The sequence below is a fragment of the Neolamprologus multifasciatus genome, chromosome 5, assembly GCF_963576455.1.
Source record: "Neolamprologus multifasciatus chromosome 5, fNeoMul1.2, whole genome shotgun sequence".
NCBI lineage: Eukaryota > Metazoa > Chordata > Actinopteri > Cichliformes > Cichlidae > Neolamprologus > Neolamprologus multifasciatus.
Genome location: NC_140443.1, coordinates 11,632,488 through 11,649,071, shown reverse-complemented (window position 1 = coordinate 11,649,071; position 16,584 = coordinate 11,632,488). Strand labels below are relative to the sequence as shown.

The window sequence follows — 16,584 nt, the reverse complement described above, 5'->3', positions numbered from 1 at the left end:
GCGAGAGCGAAGTGCTCTAATAGGGCGATATGGTACTACAAGGTCATTAAGATAAGATGGGGCCTGATTATTTAAGACCTTGTATGTGAGGAGCAGGATTTTGAATTCAATTCTGGATTTAACAGGAAGCCAATGAAGGGAAGCCAAAACAGGAGAAATATGCTCTCTCTTTCTAGTCCCTGTCAGTACTCTTGCTGCAGCATTTTGGATTAGCTGAAGGCTTTTCAGCAAGTTTTTAGGACATCCTGATAATAATGAATTGCAGTAGTCCAGCCTGGAAGTAATGAATGCATGAACTAGTTTTTCAGCGTCACTCTGAGACAGGATATTTCTAATTTTAGAGATGTTACGCAAATGGAAGAAAGCAGTCTTACATATTTGTTTAATATGTGCGTTGAAGGACATGTCTTGGTCAAAAATCACTCCAAGGTTCCTCACAGCATTACTGGAGGCCAAGGTAATGCCATCCAGAGTAAGAATCTGGTTAGATACCATATTTCTAAGATTTTCAGGGCCGAGTACAATAACCTCAGTTTTATCTGAATTAGGAAGCAGAAAGTTAGCGGTCATCCAGGTCTTTATGTCTTTAAGACATTCCTGCAGTTTAACTAATTGGTGTGTGTTATCTGGCTTCATGGATAGATAGAGCTGGGTGTCATCTGCATAGCAGTGAAAATGTATGCTATGTCTTCTAATGATGCTGCCATGGGAAGCATGTATAATGTAAATAGAATTGGTCCTAGCACTGAACCCTTAATATGGCCACCTCAGGCTGTAAGAGTAAAAGGGAAGGTTTACAACATGGTAGAGAAAAAGACAGGAGGACGAGGTGGAGGAGCTGAAGATGGTAAGATTTTCATTGCGAGGACTAGGATGAATAAGATTAGATATGAGTGTCGAGACAATTTTGACATGTGCAGGACAGTGACAGTGGATAAACTAAATAAAGGATGTTGAAGATGGAGGAAAATGAAGACCTTAGACGAGGTTCATGAATGTACTGAAGCTGGACATGCAGAGAGTTGGTTTCAAGGATGTCCTCATGTCGAACACAAGGCCATAATGGTGGTGTTGTTAGAGTTAAGTGACAGTGTTGTAGAGTAGTAGTATATTAGTATAGTACTAAATACTATAGTATAGTACAGTAGTCTTGTGTACCTTATAAAAACACACCATTTATTATAACTTCTTAAAAGGAATGAAAAAAAGGCAACAATAAAACAGTTTGATGAAAATTAGATTTTTTTTGCATCAACAAGGTGATTCCCAAAGAGCTCAAAACTGAAAACTTATCTCAGCGGTGTGCAGTACTGGTAACAGTCTCTGTGTATCTGAAAGTCATGCCCTTAAAAAACATTCAGACCTGACACAGGATCTGAGAGATGCATCTGCCCCTTCATTTGACCCATTACTGTTCGGTGAAGCGTCATCAGAAATGGTTTCAGTGGCAAGAAGAAACAGGGAAGAAAGTCTGAGATATACAAAATTACACAAGAACTAAATTGGGCGACAGCCAGTAGAACTCATGTTGCAAGTTATGCAAAGGTGTCCTGGAGACAGTCAAGCACTGAGTCCATGTACACTGAGAGGCACAATGATTTGGCTGGTAGAGTGTACAGAAACATCTGTACCACACAAGTCCTCAACTTCCGCACCACCACTAAATATGGTTGACTATAACAGGGATAAGGTCCTGTAGGAATTCAAGTTCCAGGCAGACAAGCAGCTGACCAGACATAGTGATGGTTAATGAGGAGCAGAAGACTGAAGTGGACAGCAACTTAAGGGAAGGAGCACAAGAAAATAAAGAAGAGGCTGAAGGAACAACTGGAGCAGATGTGGAAGGTAAAGTGGTACCAAGTGGTAATAGGAGCATTAGTAGTTTGGGGCTGTAATCCCCAAAATGGAAGAGTGACTCCAGCCCAGCATCAGAGGTCTCTTTCCATGAAGAGCGCAGTCCCAGGAAAAGCCAAGATACCTGAACCCTCAAACTCTCAGACCTCTGGGAAAGGACCCGAACTTCATTCCACACATACCACACACACACGAGAGGGACGAAGTGTAATTTAACCTCGTCCAAAATCTTTCACACTCAAATGATATTTTCAGTTCTAAGACCTAAACAATCTTAGCATGTTTAAGCTAAGATTTTAACGATGCTACCACCAACTCACACTCATTCCATCAACTGCACAGCATCCCAACTTAAAACAGCCGTGCTTAATTTTCTGAAAGGAAAACTGTCTCAGGTATTTAACGCCTAGCACAGAGGACAGCAACCCTTGGCATGCTGCTGACGAGCTTCTGAGCTGTGGCTCCTCAAAGCTTTGAGAGAAAAAAAAAAAGATAAATTCTATGAAACTATATGAAAAAACCAGACGAAGATTTACATCCATCATCCCCATTTTAGGAGGTTTCTGACTCTGCCCTGGTGCGTTTCATGGTGATCTAGAAAGTCACTGAGGCTACTTCTACACCAGCCCCGATAAATTTGAAATAGGTGTATATGTCTGAAAACACTCTGCGTCCACACTATCGTTTTCACATTGTTGTTCATCCACATTGAAAAAGCCGCAAACGCTTATGTTCCAGTACTGCGCATGCATAAAAAAGCAAGACGATTCAACCTGCCTCATTTCTGTCTGCCGTTTATTTACTTTCCAGCTCTTTGAAACGTTGCGGCAAAATGTCGAGGAAACCACCGAGTTTTTTAAATGGACTAACAATGAGGTGGAGTTATTGCTGCGAGTAACACAAAAGTACAAAGTTGCAAAAGCGAAGCGAGTGAAAATTAAAGAATTTGAAGAAAAGCTATGTGGAGCATGTACAGACTGATATTAATCTTTAATAGGGCTGTCAAAATTCAGAGCAAACAAAACAACTGCTGTATAATGCCCTCCGCTATCTTAGTTTAATTGGTCACTTGACTGCATCACATGACTAAAATGTGTCATTGTTTTCAAAAGGTCTCAGTTTTTGCTGTCCACACTGAGACCGTCTCAGTGTGGGCGGAAGGCCAAAATGGAGAGAAAAAGATGCATTTTCAAACGAAAACATATTAGTGTGGACATGGCCTAACTTGAAAGTCATTCACACACTCTGTAATTAAGTCATAAAAGATCCCATCAGCCAACGTGTGAATCCTTTGAAGTCTTTTCAAAAGCCGAAGGAAAAATCCAAAGTGGCATAGACTTTTGTCCTGACAACCAGAGGAATTTTTTAATTGCCTCTTTAAAAAAGCTTTGTGATTAACGTTTTTAATTTGGCACCTGATTTTCATCTAGTAGTTAATTCAGTTTTAATGTTGTGAAGGAAATATGTTTATATGTATATTTTTGTTTAGTTTAATTAAACAAAAGCTGATGACTTATTAATCCTCGCTTACTCCTTACTTTCCATCATACACAGCTCTCGCTGTATACAGTTCCCTGTGTGGGTTTAGTTTGAGAAGACAAGTTAAATCAACTAGCAACCTTAAATATGACATACTGAGCAACGTTAGCTTTCCATTTTCACCATACAATAGTTAACGAAGCAAATTTTTTGGCATTGTGTGAAAAGCTGAAGTCATGCTGATACATGACGTTGTAAACCACGTGAACATGTGACACATGCCCGTTCACAAGTGTGCAGGCGTGCTGAGCAGCTGATGCTGCAGGCGTCAGCTGTTCTGCATTAAATCATCCTTACTCACCGGTGGGGGAGGTGCTGTCAGCGGGGCCTCGATGATGTGGATGATCCCGTTTATGGCAGGAATGTCCCACTCCAGCAGCAACCGCTCATTCACTAGTTTAGAGCTCTGAGGGATCGAAAATCAACCACAATAAACATGGCAGTACATTTTAAGTTCATTTGCTTAGCTATAAGAATGTCAATGCTTTTAAGATGATGCATACAAAAAAAACTTCCATCTGTGGTGGTGGAGGTGGGGTGTATGTGTGTGTATGTGTGTGTCTCACATGAAGACCTTGTTGTAGCATGTGGCATGGTGGAATAATTGAGACAGTGTGTGTGTGTGTGTGTGTGTGTGGGGGGGGGGGGTATTTATATATCATATGGAATACTTTATTAATCCCTGAGGAAATTATGTAAAGCAAACTGCTTAAACAAACTAACACGCCATCTACGAGGCCTGCATTGTAGAATGTCTCCAGTCTTCAATGACCAGGGCAGTGACAGCTAAAGTGATGGTGGAGAAGACGGCCTTTATATAAGTGTCTGATATGCTAATAATCTCTACTCCAGACTGTGATGAACCACCAGTATGCTAGCAGGCTAACTTCTAGTTAAGCTTCCACCCAGAGGGAAATTAACAAGCTGGTTAGGTACTGGAGGAGATGAACTCACTAAGTTCAAGTAATTCACCAGATTTTGCAATTAAGAAGTAATTTGTAATGTTAGTTTGTGAAAAAGGTAAGTTGTTTAAGTATCTTGTGTCACCAAAAAATAAAACACACCATGTTTCCTCAGTGTGTTGACTTTATCTCATTACATAGTGAACTTTGTAGCATCTCCTCCATCACATAAGCAGCAGCAGCAAGCTTGTTCATTCCAGTGAGAGTAAGAATGAACAAGCACAGTGAGAGGTTTAGGCAAAAGCAGCTGTGGTTACGGAGCTATAAAATCAGCATTATTCTCTACCACAGCACGTCTGGCACACCACCAGAGTTTGTGGAGCTGTGCTTACTTGGCCGCACTTCAAAATGCAAAGCAAAGCTTTGAAAGACATTTATTATCACTCCCAACACAAAATAACACGAACACTTCCGCTTCCACAGCCAGCCTCCATCTCGCTGGCTGACCTGAGTGAACATGAACCTCTGGATACGATCCACAAGTGCAGTGTGGTTTTAAGCTGTCAGAAGGAGACAAAAACACTCCAACTGTGTTTGTGACTTTCTTGTTTGTGATTTTTTTTCTTGTGCCAAAACAAAAGGAACCGGGATATGTACAATATAGCAAATGTGCAAAATAAATACAAAGGTGTTTCATTTTTGTAACTTACAGGTACTCTCATCAGCTCTTTCTCTCAGTAACTATATCTGATTACTTTTCAACAGTAGTGATGCTATTTTTTCATATTTTGTATTGGATTTTCACCGTGTTGATATTAAACCAGTGTTAATTTAGTTTATCAATATTTTTTGTCAGCAAAATTATATTTTGTCAACTAAAACTGCAGGAACTCTGTGTGTGTGTGTCCTCTGACCTCATTGTTGCCCTGAGTAACAGTCAGATTGAACCCGAGCCTCGATGTGATGACCGTCTGATGATTCAGCTCCTTAAATGGCCATCTGCTCTGATTGGCTGAGATGTGATACTCCAGGTCTCTTCCAGACAAAGACTATACACAAACAAAACAGAAACTGAGTTCACTGACAGCTGTGTCACAACTCACTGCCATTTAATACATTTAATAAGAAACAATTAAAAGTTGATTCTCTCAATCATTTATACTAATATGAATATGCAACAAATGCTTTTAATTTCCTTATGGTTTTAACTTTAAACATGGTGAATAAAACAAATGCTTTCAAATACTACTCTCAAAGTTTCACAAAGTTGCTTATTTTTGACAGCCCTAATTAATCTAAGAAATGATAAGCATTTACTGAAGCGTTGTGTTATTTATTTCACCTGATTTGGAGCAAAGCCGCTGTTTTGAGGGACAAACAGCGTGACTTCAGCCTTCCTGTGAGAAAGAAACTTGACAAGTTGACTGCCCTCCGAGGACGTGCTGCTGTACTCCAACAACATCTGCAAAGAGAAAGGACAGTGACTTTTTTCAATTTATAATGGATAATAATAATAATGGATTGCATTTATATAGCGCTTTTCAAGGCACCCAAAGCGTTTTACAATGCCACTATTCATTCACTCTCACATTCACACACTGGTGGAGGCAGCTACGGTTGTAGCCACAGCTGCCCTGGGGCAGACCTGACAGAAGCGAGGCTGCCATATCGCGCCATCAGCCCCTCTGGCCAACACCAGTAGGCGGTAGGGTAAAGTGTCTTGCCCAAGGACACAACGACCAGGACAGAGAGAGCTGTCCTGGTTGTTGTCCTTCTTTTGGCAGATCATCTGCCTCCATCTCACCCTATTTCTAGCATCCTCACCACCAACCACATCCTCCTCCACATCTTGTCCACGAGAATGGACAAGACTGTTTCTAATCTTGTCCATTCTTGTCACTCTGAATGAAAATCTTAGCACCTTAGCATCTTCAGCTCTGCCTCCAGACAGGGGGTCCCGGACCTCTTGTCGTTTTTGTCAGTATGTTTGTCTCCAGACCATACATCACAGCAGATCTCACTACCATCTTGCAGGCCTTCCCATTCTGTCACAAATCACTCCTGACACTCGTCTCCACAATGCCTCTCTTATACACTGTTTTAGATGGCCAACCTTGTGTTTAAACTGATCTACCTTCAACTTCTTGCGGCTTCACTGCTACCCCTGTCTCCCACTAATTCACACACATGTATTCTGTCTTCCTTCTACTGACTGATTCCTCTCCCTCTACCTCTCCAGGGCCTCTACCTCCTCCCTACTCTGACTACAGATCACAGTGTCATCTGCAAACCTTATAGTCCCAGGAGACTCCTGCCTGACTTCATCTGTCATATTGTCCATTACGGCTCTCAGAGCTGATCCCCCATGTAATCCCACCACCACCTTGACCCCATTTCACCCTACTGCTCACCTCACCACCGTCTCTCTTTCCTCATATATATTTATTTTTAAACATATAAAACAAAAAATTGGTAAAATGTAACCAGTCATATTCTATGAACTCTTAAAAAGTATAACTGCATAAATTATACGTCATAAAAGTGACATGCTCAGAGTTAACTAGTTTACAAATAGTGTAGTGAACTCTGAGTAATAGTAGGTTTTCCTGGGGTGAATTATTCAGAAATCTCTGGTGCTAATTCCATTTACCTAATGTTTTATAGTTTCAACTGAAAAGTTTTTTTTTTTAAATGAATCAAAAGGCTTAGCTGTGGTTCTGTGCAGCAGAATAGGAGGCAGAGTTTTCAGCTATTAGGCTCGCCTGCTTTAAGATTAGGTTAAAAACGTTCCTTTCTGATGAAGCTTATAGTTAGGACTGGATCACGTGACCCTTAATTGGCTGCTCCCTCCTGAACTTGGTTCTGCTGGAGGCCTCTTCCTGTTAAACGTTCGTTCCCACTATTGCCAAGCACTGCTTTCAAAGGGTTTGTGTGATTATTGTATTTTTTCTTTATCCTCCTAAGACCCGAACTCTTCGACGGCATGCATTTTTAATTTCTCTTTGATATTTGGGCTGATTGGGACCCGATGAATGTAAAAACAAAGAATTACCAGACCAGGCCAATTATAGGCCTATTTCTCTACTGCCTCAATTCTCAAAAATTCTAGAAAAACTTTTTAATTCAAGACTAGAAAAATTCCTTGAAAAACATCAAATAATTAATGTTGGTCAGTATGGTTTCAGAACGCAAAGAACCACTTCAATGGCGATAATTGAGGCAGTAGAAGAAATTACTGATACACTGGATAAAAATAAATATGCAGTTGGTATTTTTGTTGATCTCAAAAAGGCCTTCGACACAATTAATCACTCAATTTTATTGGATAAATTGGAAAGATATGGTATTCGAGGGAAAGCTGGTAACTGGTTAAAAAGTTACCTAACGGGTCGGGAACAATATGTTAGCATAGGGCATTACCATTCAGAGAAACTTGGTATTACATGTGGTGTTCCCCAAGGGTCAGTGTTGGGACCAAAACTTTTCAATATTTACATAAATGATATTTTTGATGTTTCTCAAGTACTTAAGCTCATACTGTTCGCAGATGACACCAACATATTTTTCAGTAGCGATGATTATACTGATCTTGTAATGACCGTAAATAGGGAGCTAAAATTAATAAAAAAATGGATGGACATAAATAAATTATCATTAAATATAAATAAAACTAAAGCAATGTTTTTTGGTAATTTAAAATATAATATAGAATTACCAATTATCATTGAAGGTGTACCAATTGATAATGTGAGTGAAAACAAATTTTTGGGAGTCATAATTGATAACAAAATTTCATGGAAACCCCACGTCAGACACATAAAACCCAAAATTTCCAGAAGCCTTGCAATTTTGAACAAAGTGAAACCATACCTTGATAAAGATGCACTTCGTACTCTGTACTGTACCCTGGTTCTTCCATATCTTACCTATTGTGTGGAAGTGTGGGGAAACACATATAAAAATACAACTAATCCATTAGTCACAGTACAGAAACGAGCACTGCGTATTATTCACAAGGCTGGTTATCTAGATCATACTCACAAATTCTTTCTTCAGGCAAAGCTACTTAAATTCCAGGATCTGGTTAATTACAATACATCCATAATTTTGTATAAAGCTTTTACTAAACTTCTACCGGCAAATTTACAAACTAGATTTGAAATTCGAGAAAAGGTTTATAATGTGAGAGGCTCTGGAGAATTCAAATTACCCAGAACTCGAACAACCCGTAAAGGTTTTTGTGTGTCTGTATGTGGTGTGAAAATCTGGAACAGTCTGAGTTTACAATTGAAACAATGCAAAAATATTCATAGATTTAAATTCCTCTACAAACAGTTGGTCTGGTCACAGTATACTCAATGATGGTTTTTTAGTGTGCTCTGTAATGTCTGTTCTCTTACCATTGCTGGTATGGATTCCAAGAGAAAAAAAAAAAAAAGAGTGTGTGTATGTATGTATATATACGTGCATGTGTGTGTAGATATATATGTATGTATGTATGTATGTATATGTATGTGTGTTTTGTTACTTGTAATTATTACTGCCTGTTACCTGTGGTAATACAATTTATAATTTATATATTCTGTATTCAGTTATGAAGGCTCTAATTGTTGTTTGCGAGCTGCCATTGAGATGCTTGTATGTGTCCGGGGCTGTTGATGGGTCTGTATGTAATGATGGGCGTAGCTGCGGGAAGTTTATTGTTTTTTGATGATGAGTGAGTATAGGGGTGGGATTTAATAAGTTTTCTTCGTCCCACTCCTTTTTCAGGCAATTTTTGTTTTTTGTTTTGTGCATTTTATGTTCAATATAGGTATTTGTTGTGCCTGAAAATGAACAAATAAATGAAATGAACCTAATTTTGTTTCTAAGAAAAATGAGAGCCACATATAAGGAAATTTGTTTAAAAGTTTGATAGAACAGTAGCAGTATAATGTCCTTGTAAGTGGATATCAGGTGCTTGTAGAGCAAAATTGAGTATTTTGGTCTAAATAACCCAAAATGTGATGTCCACATATGTGGACGCCAGGTCCTATGACTGGATCTTTACCTTACAGTATAAAGCTGTTGTTGGGAACTGCTGCTATATAAATAAAGTTGAATTGAACTGAATCTTGGTATTATTGAGACCTGAAAACTAATCTAATACAACATTGCTATGGAAATGGGCATGAAAGTTACATTCATTAGCCCCTGGAGGCTCTTGATCCTTTGTGTTATAAATGTTCTGCCAGAAGACGCCAAATTCCCACTTGTGTTTTAAACAGAAAAAGACGAATTCCTTGTTGATGAAAAGGTTAAAGGGCGCATGGGGCGGAAGAGATGACAAGACTTGAAACTGACAGGAAGCCAGAAGAGTAGAAAAGGCCGTGGTCAGGTTTTGTGTTGTGAGCAGAAAACAGCTTTAAGCAAAATAGAATAAATATATATATAAAAAACTTTATAAATATGTCCTAAGCTTTAACTTTTGACAGTTTCTCTGTAATTACAAGACCGGAGGAGATCTGTAGCTTTGTGGAGCGCCACATTCCTGAACTGAATCCTCCTACATCTTTTTTTGAGGTGGATCAGTTGACACTGAGCCTCTGTGTTGATCAGCTGGAAGCAGCTGCCTTCTCTTCTCATTAACTGGACTTCTTCCAGAGCTCATTATCTTCAGCAGGTGACACATCTGTTTTCTTAAAATCTCACAGTCCTTTAGAAAACTACTAAATGTTTTTTATTTCACTCGTTAGGAAAATATTCACAACTGTAGGTGTAAGTGAAAGAATTTATGATGAACAATGAACAAGAGTTTAATGTCTGTTTATTTTTATTTTGAAAGGTAGCCTGGAGCTTATCCAGGTGAGTTTCAGCATGAAGTAATTTCCTCTCTGTCCATAGACAAAGAGACATCTCAGAACATTAAAATGATACAGATTTCCTTAAATTATAATCACAAATAGTTAAATGAGAATATAATCATTAGAATTAAATGCTTCTAATACCTGAGTCCTAACCTCTTACTGTGATGTGTGTGTGTGCACTTCTGTGCTGTGATTTTTTTGTGTCAATGAAGAGTGTAAACATTGCAAAGCCCAGATCTTGTCTGAAGGAGAAACAGCCTTTAGTGCTTTGTCAGAATAACTAAGCAAATATTCAGAGAATGTCTGACTTTAACATGTATGATTTAATAAAAGAAGTAATGAAATGATGAAATGGATAGTCGTGAGATTGAGCTGATGATAAATCCTGTTGAAGTAAAATAGCATAAACTGAATGAGACATAAAGGAAAATATATTCATGTTTTATGGAGTTCATGATAGATCATGTTAAAGTACAATATAGAAGATAAGAAAATGTGGTTTTAGTGTTGCTTTGAATCATGTATGCGCAAGGTCAGAGAGAGAGAGAGAGAGAGAAAAGCAAAATGGGGTGAGTTAAAATACAGTGATATAAATGTCATAGTTGTATGATACGGTCATCAAAGTGAGGGAGGAGAGAGAGGAGTTGTTCTTCTCTTTGTCTCCTGTGAGATTAGCAGAACAGAAGATCAGATCTAAGATTTCACAGTTGGGAATTTCGGCAGAGACAGCAGAGGGATCAACTGTGGACTCACAAATTGGGTTTATATTTTTAGGCTTTTTCTCTGCTCATTTTTGATGTTTCAGATTATACATTCAAGATGATTTGATGAATATCAGATGAATATCCTGCATTAAAAACGTCTACCTTGTGGAGATTAACTTTTTAACATTTGGTGAAACAGTAAAGGTGAAAACCTGTGTTTTATTACACATTATTAACATTCCTCAAAGGGTCTTACAAGTGACTCTAGCCTAAAAAAATAACAGATCCTTTGGGACCAAGTTTAGTTACCAAGTACACAGATTTAGGGAAGAGCTGCTGATAACGGGTTTGACTGGCAAGCATGCCTTCAGAGGCAGCAGGATCGACATCCAGAGGGTTGAGGAGCAGTTAGAGCTGGGAGAGACTCCTCCCGTTTTCCATCTAAGCTCTTGCATATATTGTATAAACTGTACTGGGGGTAGCTGGTTGAAATTCAAAAGACGGGAAAGCAAAAACGAAAGATTAAAAAATAAATAAATAAATAAGGACCAAATGTTATCTGACAATTAAATGTATTTGATTTAATCCTGTAAAACCTGAACCATGAAAAAATTGCCAGAATTTTTTTTTCTTTTAACTGGAGTGTTTATTGAACCTTCTGACAATTGAAACAATTTATCAAGTTCATCTTAAACAAAAACATATGGTAACGTTAATGTTAAAGCAATAACACTTCTAAGGTGCCAAAAACACTTAGTGTTACAGGGTTAAAGTTAGAGTTTCTAAACTTAGTGTTTAAAAGATGAAAATGTTCAAGTTGGGTACCTCTCCCTCATCAGAGAAACACAGCTGAAGTTTTTTTCCTTCTGTGACACAAAACACACAATTTTCAACCAACTTTAATTTTTCATAACTGAGCTGAACACATTTCCTCTCACATGACTTTTTTTTAATGTGTTTAAACTGAGCCTTGACTTATTAGATGTTCCCTTGGATGTCTATAGATCTATTAAAGCTCTATAGAAATCATTAAATGATGAATTCAGATTAGTTTTTATTGACCCTGAAATCCTTTAAAAATAGAAATGAAAAAGATTTAATCATGCCGGCAACGCAGCTTGAGACAGTTGACTGGTGACTCACTTTGGTCTCTTTGAAATGTGCTGAAAGTTTTTTTCTGTCTTCATTACTGAATGACAGTGGGCACTGAGTTGTCACAGAAACTCTGCTTTCCAGCGATAGCTGCCAGGTCTGAAGCAGCAGCCCGTGTGTTTTTCAGAGCTGCAGACTGATCGAGTAGCACGCTGTTAGTGGAGTCATTTTAGCAGGGCCACTCCTGGGGCTCTGATTAGAGGCACTTTGGCTCGTTCTGTACCTCCTGATTACTCCTGCTGCCGTGCCTCAACTGATTTTAGTTTAGGCGCCATCTTCCTGTGTCGTTTTCCATCTTTGTGAAGACTCACAATCAATGTTTGCAGTTACTTTGGCTGCTCTTTTCCACGTGGAGCCCCAATACAGACAGCAGCAGCTTACAACTACAAAACTGAGCCAGTTTCAATGATAGATTTTGAGACCCTGATTGTTAAAAAGGTGCTAACGCACAATTAACAGTGGCTACATTAACATTTTAGGTGCTTATATTTGTCATAAAGAGGATCTATGGAGCTCTTTTTTGGGCGATAAACATCAGCTAAGGTGACATTAGTCAACAGAAAATAGTGTTTTTATTCATGATTCTGGTTTGTGAGTCAAGCTAGCTGGTTAATAGTTTACTAGAAACTTTTAACAGATGCTATGAGCTGGGCATCATGGTTAAGTACTGAATAAATACTTTCAATATTACTTCAATAATGCAGTATTACTCTCAGTATGAATTTTTGTTAGCAAATTATAAGCCATGTCTTTCCTTCATTTTTCTTTAACATGTAGAGACCTCCAGAAGAAGCAGGCTCGGGGAGGGAAAGGCATCTAATGGGTAGCAGCTGTGGGATGGATGGAGCAAAGAGGAGACAAGCGGAATAGAGAGAGACTCCAACAGCCTGAACCGACAGCTAAAGCTATAACTAAGAGAAGCGTCTGGGTCAGTGATCCAACTTTATCAGACGTTTTGAAGCCTAATCTTCAAACCAGAGAGAGCGTTCGTCTCCTCAATCCAAAACACTCACCTTGTAAAAGGTGGAGATGTTGCTGTACGTTGCGAGGACGCTGGTCAGGACGCCGTTACAGAAATCTCCATTTCCAACGTAATCAGGAGGGCACGCACATGAGACATCTGCACACACAAAAATAGTTTTTTACAAACTGTGAGCTGAACGTTCAATCAGCTCAGTATTTTCACCTTGAGTTAAGCATGTACATGAGCCAATGCTGTGACTCAAGGTTAACACACTCCAGCCCAGGACTCAGAATGACTGTTTTCCGCGGCTGTGCTTTATGCTTTTTACCTCATCATCCGCTGTTTTATGAATCATTGAAGATAGCATGGCTCACAGAGCCACAGCATTAAAGTCCAATGCAAAGTAAACAACACATTAAAGTGGGAGTACAGATCAGGGAGGACCTGCTTCTGTCCACACACACACACACAGATTCACCTCTGAGCCTGTAGCAGTAGGCGTCATACTTGCTGCTCTGGTCCATGGGTTCTTTGTACAATACGAGACCCACGTGGTTGTCTCCACATGTGACCGAGGGGTAGCGGGTCGGGTATCCCGCCTTCCCCCCGTCCAGCCAGCCAGCCACACACAGATGCATCCCGAGCTGTCAGGGCCAGGGAAAAAAGTCTTGAGATAAAGCTTGATTTACATTTCTGCCTTGAACTAAAACTAAAATAAAATCTCCTGAAGTGACTGGTAATATCTTAAATATCACAAGAAAACTGAAAACTCACATCCTGCTTGTGTTTTTAAGCTTGTGATTAATCTAACGTTCTTCCTGCTGTCTGGGAATCAGTTAAAGGGCACCTTGGCTTGGGGGGTAAAAATCCAGAAAGTTCCCTCCTCCACTTTACCTTGATGGAAACTGTCATGACGTCGAGTGAAAGTGTGAAGGAGGACTTGGACTTGTTGCTGGCATGAGTGTGCTGCGTTAAAACTACAACATCCTGAAGATTAACTACAAAAGGCACATCTTAACACCCCATGTGTCCATACCATGTTATTTCACACAAATGGTAAAAAAAATGTGTCTTTTCAAAGCTGAAATTAGAAAGAAAAAGGCAAAGGCAGCTTATAAAATGAAATGATACGATGTCACTGTCAGGAAATGTAGGAGTAAAGATCCAAAGAAGTCCAAGACTCCAGCTTAGCAATATTCAGAACAGCAGTTAATAATACCACAAAACCCACAGACAGTCACTCTGGCTTTAGCTGACATGTCAAATTGTCAGCTCGTATTTTCTCTTCCTGCAAGAGAGATGATCAATGTAACTCCAGCGTTTGTTAATGTCTTCTGTGACTGATGCCAAGTTATTAATAATTCTAAAGGCTGGAAACACAGCAATGCTTACAATCAACACACAACTAATGCAAGGCTGAAGTATACGGAACCTTTAATTCAGTTTTATCTTTATTTATTCTTAACATTTAAATAAATCACACAAAGCAGCAACTTCATAAGTTGCATAAGGTCCCACAAAGGTACAAAGTTTCTTTTTCCTAGTGTGTCACTTTGAACTGTGCAGCATCATTATCTTCTTCCATTTGAACCATCTTTCCTGAATATCTGAAGAATTCAACAACTACTATTATGTATATTATGAACTCGTTTGTCATTATAATGTCAACCTTCATAACATATTTGCTCCCCTTAAACATCGAACTGTCTCATTTTCCTATTCAGCTCCATGGTTTACCTCCGACCTGCGTCACCTTAAAGCTAAAGGACGCCAACTCGAACGTCTATTCAAGAAAACCGGACTTACTGTACATAAAGAAATGCACAATGATCATGTTTTGTTCTATAAGGACTGCATTGCCTCAGCCAAATCTGCTTACTACTCTGGTTTAATTAGTTCTAATGAAGGTAACTCCAGGTCCCTCTATTCATTGTTCAGTAAAATTACAAAACCTCCAGACACATTCCCCTCTCACATGTATTCTGTTGATTTTTGCAACTCTCTTATCTCTTTTTTCACTTGTAAAATCTCAGACATTCACCGTCAACTTAACTCTTTAGGAGCTCCTGACTCTGAAGTAGACTTCCTGGTTCCCCCACTTTCTTCCTGTCAGTTATTTTTGAGCTTTACTCTTCCCTCCATAACTGACGTATCTAATCTCATTAAAAAAATCTAAGTCGTCCACCTGTCAACTTGACCCTCTCCCTACTGTGTTAGTTAAAGCCTGTCTTCCCTCGTTAGCACCTCTCATAACCAATATTATTCATTCCTCCCTGAAGACTGGAATTGTTCCTGAAGCACTGAAAAAGGCTTCTGTTATCCCAATTCTCAAAAAGCCTGGTGCAGACCCCAATAACTTTGATAATCTTCGCCCTATATCAAATCTCCCCTTTATTTCAAAAATTCTTGAAAAAGTTGTCGCCACCAAGCTTCATTTACATCTCAATGACCATAATCTCTATAAACAATTTCAATCTGGTTTCCGCCCCAATCATAGCACAGAAACTTACCAATGACCTTCTGATGGCAGCTGATTCTGGTCTCCTATTCAATTCAATTCAATTCAATTTTATTTATATAGCGCCAAATCACAACAAATGTCGCCTCAAGGCGCTTCATAGATACAGAGAAAAGCCCAACAATCATATGACCCCCTATGAGCAAGCACTTTGGGCGACAGTGGGAAGGAAAAACTCCCTTTTAACAGGAAGAAACCTCCGGCAGAACCAGGCTCAGGGAGGGGCGGCCATCTGCTGCGACCGGTTGGGGTGAGAGAAGGAAGACAGGATAAAGACATGCTGTGGAAGAGAGACAGAGATTAATAACAGATACGATTCAATACAGAGAGGTCTGTTAATACATAGTGAGTGAGAAAGGTGACTGGAAAGGAAAAACTCAATGCATCATGGGAATCCCCCGGCAGCCTACATCTATTGCAGCATAACTAAGGGAGGATTCAGGGTCACCTGGTCCAGCCCTAACTATATGCTTTAGCAAAAAGGAAGGTTTTAAGCCTAATCTTAAAAGTAGAGATAGTGTCTGTCTCCTGAATCCAAACTGGAAGCTGGTTCCACAGAAGAGGGGCCTGAAAACTGAAGGCTCTCCCTCCCATTCTACTTTAAATACTCTAGGAACAACAAGTAGGCCTGCAGAGCGAGAGCGAAGTGCTCTAATAGGGTGATATGGTACGACAAGGTCATTAAGATAAGATGGGGCCTGATTATTTAAGACCTTGTATGTGAGGAGCAGGATTTTGAATTCAATTCTGGATTTAACAGGAAGCCAATGAAGGGAAGCCAAAACAGGAGAAATATGCTCTCTCTTTCTAGTCCCTGTCAGTACTCTTGCTGCAGCATTTTGGATTAACTGAAGGCTTTTCAGTGAGTTTTTTGGACATCCTGATAATAATGAATTGCAGTAGTCTAGCCTGGAAGTAATAAATGCATGAACTAGTTTTCAGCGTCACTCTGAGACAGGATATTTCTAATTTTAGAGATGTTGCGCAAATGGAAGAAACGCAGTCTTACAGCTTTTGTTTAATATGTGCGTTGAAGGACATATCCTGGTCAAAAATGACTCCAAGGTTCCTCACAGTGTTACTGGAGGCCAAGGTAATGCCATCC

General features: G+C 39.3%; 1 protein-coding gene across 2 annotated transcripts in view; it reads right to left on the bottom strand.

Annotated features, from left to right (window-relative positions):
• The window catches only part of stab1 (stabilin 1), a 183,789-nt gene that overhangs the window by 28,292 nt on the left and 138,913 nt on the right, over nucleotides 1-16,584 (bottom strand). For both annotated transcript variants that reach the window (XM_085158702.1, XM_085158703.1), the window contains 5 exons: nucleotides 13,440-13,605; nucleotides 13,011-13,117; nucleotides 5,638-5,757; nucleotides 5,210-5,344; nucleotides 3,695-3,799 (listed from right to left, as the gene is read on the bottom strand). In XM_085158702.1, the coding sequence (XP_085014828.1) occupies nucleotides 3,695-3,799; nucleotides 5,210-5,344; nucleotides 5,638-5,757; nucleotides 13,011-13,117; nucleotides 13,440-13,605 (633 nt within the window). The remainder of the gene's footprint in view (nucleotides 1-3,694; nucleotides 3,800-5,209; nucleotides 5,345-5,637; nucleotides 5,758-13,010; nucleotides 13,118-13,439; nucleotides 13,606-16,584) is intronic.